General features: G+C 34.7%; 1 protein-coding gene across 1 annotated transcript; it reads left to right on the top strand.

Moving 5' to 3' along the window:
• Window positions 1-1,116: 1,116 nt before the first annotated feature.
• LOC136823239 (plasmanylethanolamine desaturase 1-like) lies at window positions 1,117-6,122 on the top strand. The gene is given in 5 exon segments (XM_067079422.1): window positions 1,117-1,461; window positions 4,071-4,190; window positions 5,017-5,108; window positions 5,564-5,897; window positions 5,900-6,122. Coding segments are annotated over 5 exon segments (951 nt in total). The 5' UTR covers window positions 1,117-1,202; the 3' UTR covers window positions 6,046-6,122.
• Window positions 6,123-6,682: the final 560 nt, after the last annotated feature.

Below are 6,682 nucleotides of genomic sequence, written 5' to 3'. Positions count from 1 at the left end.
TTAACGCTAGACTTAAGACTTGCGGAACTGAAAGTCCAAGAATGATCCAATAGGGTTCAGAATATAGCCTGGATGTCTATAAACCCCTCCCGAATTGAAATATTCGAATAAATATATCAATTTGCCTAGGCTGCACACATCCCCTCTGATAAGTTTTGATATAGCAATAGCGACTTTTTCACCCGAACTTTAATTGCTGAAAACGAGGAATTAACCAAAATTCCCAATATATTTCGACCCTCCTGATTGTCTCTGAAAATAAACAATGCCAAATTCTGCTCTGCGGGCGGGGCGTCTAATTTCAAACTTAAAGGCATATTTTCCGGTTAAAAATGTCCCTTTCTTCGAATTTATACTTATAGCCAGAAATTTTTGGATTTCCATGAAAGTGATATTTTCAAAAAGTGAAATATTTGACAAAATACTGATTTTGACTCGTCGAAAATGCTTCAAAATGGTCGGAAAAAGGTTTTTTTTATTTCAAAATTTTCAGCTTTTCTCGTAATTTTAGACCCAGATCGCAGAAATCGGCATTTTCAATTTTCAAAGACAATCAAAGTCATAATATTAGAATATTTCTGGTTGTAATGCGCCATCGAAACGTCGGAATATACATGAAAATAAATCTCTTTGAGCTTGAATCATCTCGAATCTCAAATTTGAAGACGCCCCTTTTGTTGTCATGGAAGGCAATTATACAATTTACATATGGTTGCTATCGGCAGCAGGCGCATCCCTCCTATTGATCATGCTTTTAGCGCATGATATAAAAGAAGTTTCGTAACACAGACTTATGAAACGATTTAAAGTATGTAAGGCATAAATTTTGCCACACACATGGATCTATCTCATTTCATTAATCTTTTTCAAACTAAATAAAAAACTAAAAAAATCATTACCAAACCAAAGAAATTGACTTCCCGTATTGCGGTTATCCCTTTCTTTCGAGCCGGAAATTTTCCTAGATGTTGATTATATGTTGGCGATCAAACTTTTACAGCCTTTTGAAGAGATAGTATAATGGCCAACTCAATGACACCACAATTTTTGCGAAAAAATCTAAGTTGAGGTTCAAAGTTCACAAATGGAACGAGCCTGATTGGTTCTATTCGAGAAGGAGAGAAGGAGCAGCCATAGCTGGTGGATTTTATTGAATTCTAATCAATGAAAGTGTATACAAATTGTGAAAATCAAATAACAAAATGTCGACGGACTTATTGCTTGGAACCTTTGGAGATCTAAGTAAAGTACAGCATCAAATAGAAGCTACTTTGAATAATAATTGTGCAACAACGAAATATGAAGATATAGCTGAAACTGCAAATGAAGTTGAAAAGGAGGAAATCCGAGCTGCCAAAGATACTGAGCAAGATGAGAAACCAAAAGAAGAACCAGTTCAAAGCCTTCATACATTCAAAAAGGGGGAGCGTGCAAAGATGCTTGCAGATGGTTATACTACAGGTATCTCTCTCTTCATCTTCTTTGGCTAGCTGGATGGCTCTACTTATTATTTGCTATACCGTGAGTGGTCCTAAATCCGACAGCCCTGCCTAAATCCGACGTGGTCTTTCAAAGATACAAACTAAAATTAAAAAAACCTTTTACTGTGACGCAACGAAAATACCAAAGTGTCAACAAAACTGTGAAATTTGATAAAGCAAACCAGTTGAACCAAATAATTAACAATAATTGCTTCTTATACGAAACATAGTTTTTTTTTGCAATATGTCTAACATCATAAATGACAATAAAAGGTAATTACATCCAGACTTTTACAACTCACACTTTTTAATTACATTATTGACATTTTGACATTATATTTATAGCCATCTTGCTTGTTTAGGGACCCTTGACAAAAAACTTTCGAATTTTTTATCGGCATTGGGCCCATAAGGATAAAAAACAATTATTGGGACGAAAATCTTTTCAGTCAATTTCTTTCTGATTTTGTCCACAAACTCCACTGAAAGCATACAATTTCACTTGCTTTCACCTTCGCGCACAAATTCGCAACTTTAAAAGTACAGTTTTGAATTAGTAGCTTTGATAAAAAAACTCTTTTTTTCATTGGCCAGCGTGCTGCCATTTCCTTCGAAATGTTGTGACTTCATCACATCGCGTCTTTTTAACTTTCGTTTTGATTAACAATATCAATGCGGGTATGAACAAACTCAATGTTGGTGCAAATAGACAAAAACTCAGCGAAGACCGGTGGGAATGCGAGATCAACGCGGTGGCGGACATGATTGGAAAAAATTGTGTTTTCGAAGATGTTTTGAGAATAGACCTTTTTTTCAAAGAGGCCACCCTGTTGAATAATTATGTAGTCCAGCAGAAAAACAATGATAGAGACAGGCATAATTATTACAATATGCATGATACAGTAATTATGCCTGTCTCTATCATTGTTTTTATGGCTGGACTACATAATTATTCAACAGGACGTCCTCTTTGAAAAAAGGTCTATTCTTGCAATAGTTTATCGTTCAACTTGGAGAAGGAGTGTTTGTAAACATAGAATAACCTTTATTTGGGGGGTCGGAATTAGGCAGGGCTGTCGGATTTAGGACCACTCACGGTACTGTAGCCAGAATCAAACAAATTTTCTTACCTCGGGAAATGGCTTTAGCGTTGTCAAATTCAGCAACTTTGTCAAATACTTACTTACTTTTTGATACTTTTTGAAGGCTTCTTTGTTCGTCTCAAACAATCATCCAATTTGAGAAATCCGATGATGGACCATGACTTTGATGCTATTTGAATCAGCTCTCCTAAGAGGAAAGTAATTCGGCAGCAGTGGCTCTTCCGGTAGTGAATTGAGAAAATGGTCCAATTGATGTTTAAAATTAGTTTTGGAGCAGTTTTTGAGGTTACAGATGAATTGTGGGATGGCATTAAATAGTCTGGGACCTTCTTCTGACAGGGAGTCTCTCAATATGTTTTTTTGCATATCTAGATTTCTTTCTATTTCTGTCTTTTCGAAATAGCTTATATCTGTCAATTTCTAGCTCCGCCTCGTTATGACCTTTGGATAGCCATGTTTCTGTCAGTCCTAGAAAAATGTGATTCTCTGACTTCAAAATTTCCCTAAGATATGGTACTGAGGACTGTTTGGTCTGAGGGTAATTAGACCTTGGATGTTTAAAAACATGAAGTTTCTCAATGTTGCATCATCTTGAAGTTTGGATTGGATAGTTGGTTTGATTGGTTGAAGTTCAGATTCCCCTAGTGAAGTGGTGGTGGAATTGTGGCTTGGGTTTGGTATCGTTGTTGATTTACCAGCTTGGACACTTCTTGAGTAGGGTGAGTTTGTGGTGGTGGTTTGAGACTTTCGTTGATGAATGAGATCATTTGCAGGCGAAAGTTGTCCAGTATTTTGAGAAAATCCAATGAATCGTTAGTTTCTCTGTGGTTCTTTGTTGGAAGATCTGATTTCTTTGACATGGATCTAGTCCCTTTGGACGTGTGCAAAAGTGCAGTGAGTATTGAAGCATGTACCACTTTTAATTGAGGAAGAGCACATTCTGGGGTGAAATTGTGCACAGTTAGTTCCAGCATTACATCCTCTTGGACCCTTGTTTCCGTATTTCATGAGTTTTGGACAGGCTTTAGGATGGGTGTACTTGGCAGTTTTTACCGCGAATACCATGCTTATTTTTTCCTTTCCTATAGAATTGACAGGTTGGAGGTGTATTGTTGTTGGTCTTGTTGAGATCTTTTGATTCTTCAGAGGGTTGGGGGGTTGCAGATTTTGATGTGAGCTTTGTGTTGATTCTCAATCTCTCTTAGAAATCTTTTCTTCATGAAATCTGTTCTCCCTAAATGATTAACATCATCAAGGTTTTTTATTGAAAGCAGTTTCAGAAATTGGACAATCATAAAGTTTTCATTCCTGACAACAAAAAACTCTCATTAAGAAATCTTTTGTAAAATGCCTTAGCATGCCCCAAAACCAAAATCAAAAATCAAAATTCAACAATTAGTGGAGTCGATTCTCAGCCAGAGGTTCCAATTTTTAACATATTGGTGCTGATTGGTGTGTATACTTATTCTATAATTTTTATTTACAGAGAAATGGCTTCTTGACAGATTCAGTACCATCTTTGGAGCATTTTTGATGTGTTTGTGGGGCTTTCATATTGCGTCACGATTTGATATCTTTGATGTTTTTGGGATTCTAATGTCCATAGGTAAGTTTCTGTCCATTTTATTTTACAGTTAACAGTTAATGGAGAATAAAAGAGAAAAGTTTCTTTCTATTCCTTTGCGGGGAAGAAATGACAGAAGCAAAAAAATATATTCCTATCACTTTCTTAGATCAGAAGAAAGCTTTCATAGTAGATTTACTTCGAATTTCACTGGTAACTGTACAATATTCTCAATAAGCTGAAATTTGGCTTTTCTTCTGGAGGTTCAATCCTAAGAGCAACTTATAAACAAAATCTCAGCTTGTTTGCAATTTTGTCAATGTAAAACGCTAATTATATTGGACAGTACAGTTGATCCTTTTTTTATGATTTTTTAAAACCCTTATTGTCATAAAGACTAACTGCAATAGCTGTAAATTACCTTTTAAAGTACCTTGAAAATTGGGTAAATTTTTGTGCAAACGTTTTTTCGAATCAAAGATCTATAAATTTTGCATGGACAGGTTTTTCTAGGGGTTTAGGGGTTTTCCCTCATTTTAAATTTTTCACGAGGTCTAAAGGACTACATACACTACACAATATATTGTCCGTCAATATATTGACAACATATTGTTGAGTGCGTGTGTGCCGACAATATATTGTAATGTTGTCCGTCAATATATTGCTAGCACAATTTGCAATATTCTAACAATATAGGGTTAGTCATTTACAGAAAGATAATTCCTTTTTATAATAGAATTCATGTTATTTACTTCGTACATTACGGTCCGAAAATCTTATTGTTGAATATTGTTCGTCTATATATTGTGTAGTCTAAATAGCCCTTAAATTCTCCATTGCTCAAGACGTTATTTCATTTGTATTTCAGTGATGGGAATGCTAGTTGCTGATTTTATGTCTGGAATGGTTCATTGGGGTGCAGATACTTGGGGCTCAGTTGATCTACCTGTTATTGGAAAGGTAATTTATAAAGATTATTTATTTATTGCGCTGGGTGGATAAACACAACAATACTTTAAAAACCTCATCATACTTATATAACTGCTCAAGTTTTATTAACCAAATTAGTTACTAAGGTTATGAGTCGAGGTAATTTTCAAAAACTGCCTTTTGCGTTAATTCATCATTACACTCATTTTTCCCGCGTTAAAATACTTAATCAGTTATATTTAATAAATGTTAATGATGATAACAATGCTTTGAAATTTTGCACCAAAATTTTGCACCAAAATTTTGCATGGAATGTAGAACAAACTCTTTAAGAAAAATGCCCACAAACTTGCTGTTGCAACACAATGAATGACTTCATTGGATAACATAGCAACAGCAAGTTGTTTTGAAAATCTTTGATTAAAAACATTTGAAGTATTCCTGCCTGGTCCCAAATTGTAATACATTTCTTTTTACACTTTCAGGCATTTATTCGTCCCTTTCGTGAGCACCATGTAGATCCAACTGCTATGACAAGACACGATGTCTACGAAACTAATGGAGATAACCTATTGATTTGTTTCCCTGTCATATTTTGGTACATTTACAAAAGCTACACTTTTTCAGCTGAACAATTACAACAAGACTATAGATTTGAAATCTTCTCATATGTGCTTGGTATATTTGTGATTTTAACCAATCAAATTCATAAATGGTCACACATGTATTACGGACTACCCGCATGGGTTGAATTTATGCAAGATTATCATATTATTTTACCGAAGAAACATCATCGAATTCATCACGTTTCGCCGCACGAACATATTTTTGCATCACTACTGGTTGGTTGAACTATCCGTTAGAGAAAATCGGATTTTTTCGCTCTTTAGAATGGATGATTGAAATAGTTACTGGCGTCCCACCACGCTTTGACGATCAAAAGTGGGCCGGTAAGAAAATGAATTGATTGGTTTTGGGAATTACATTCTCTTTTTTGGGATACAGTTAATGAAGCCAATTAAAACTGCTGACTTTAAAAATATGGATCAAACCTGTTCTAGGGTTAGACACACCGGATATAAAAAAAATTAATTGAGTTGTTGATTCAATTTAACAGCTTGATTTTAATTTTTCCATCCAATATTTTTTGAATCTCTATCCAATCCTTTAATCGATTGTAAACAAAGTTTCTTTTTGAGTAACGACATTAAGATTCTTGACTAATACTGAATACACAAATTTTAATATAAAAACTTATCATTCACTGTCAGAGTTTTGTAAATAACACCTTTATTTTTTTGTTGTACTGTTATTAATATGATTCTACTTTTTTTGAGTCTTTTTTATAAACACCTTAATTTAATTTCACCCTTCCGACGAGGAAAATCTACAACACGTCTACGCAATAATCTTAGAGTAAAATAAATGTTTTTCTTCCTTTTAGCATACGAGTTTCATTTTCATATACTTTTGTGAAGTCTGAGGGGAAAATGTTCGAATTTTTTAGAACTATTTGTCTAAATCTTATATACCCTTTAGTTCTTTACAAGCTGTGTCTTTTTTAAGCAGGCTAGTGATACACCTCGCAGGCCAAGTCAAATTTT

The sequence above is a fragment of the Clytia hemisphaerica genome, unplaced genomic scaffold, assembly GCF_902728285.1.
Source record: "Clytia hemisphaerica strain Z4C2 unplaced genomic scaffold, Clytia hemisphaerica genome assembly, whole genome shotgun sequence".
In the NCBI taxonomy this organism is placed as follows: domain Eukaryota; kingdom Metazoa; phylum Cnidaria; class Hydrozoa; order Leptothecata; family Clytiidae; genus Clytia; species Clytia hemisphaerica.
This window is presented reverse-complemented; position numbering and strand designations above follow the sequence as displayed.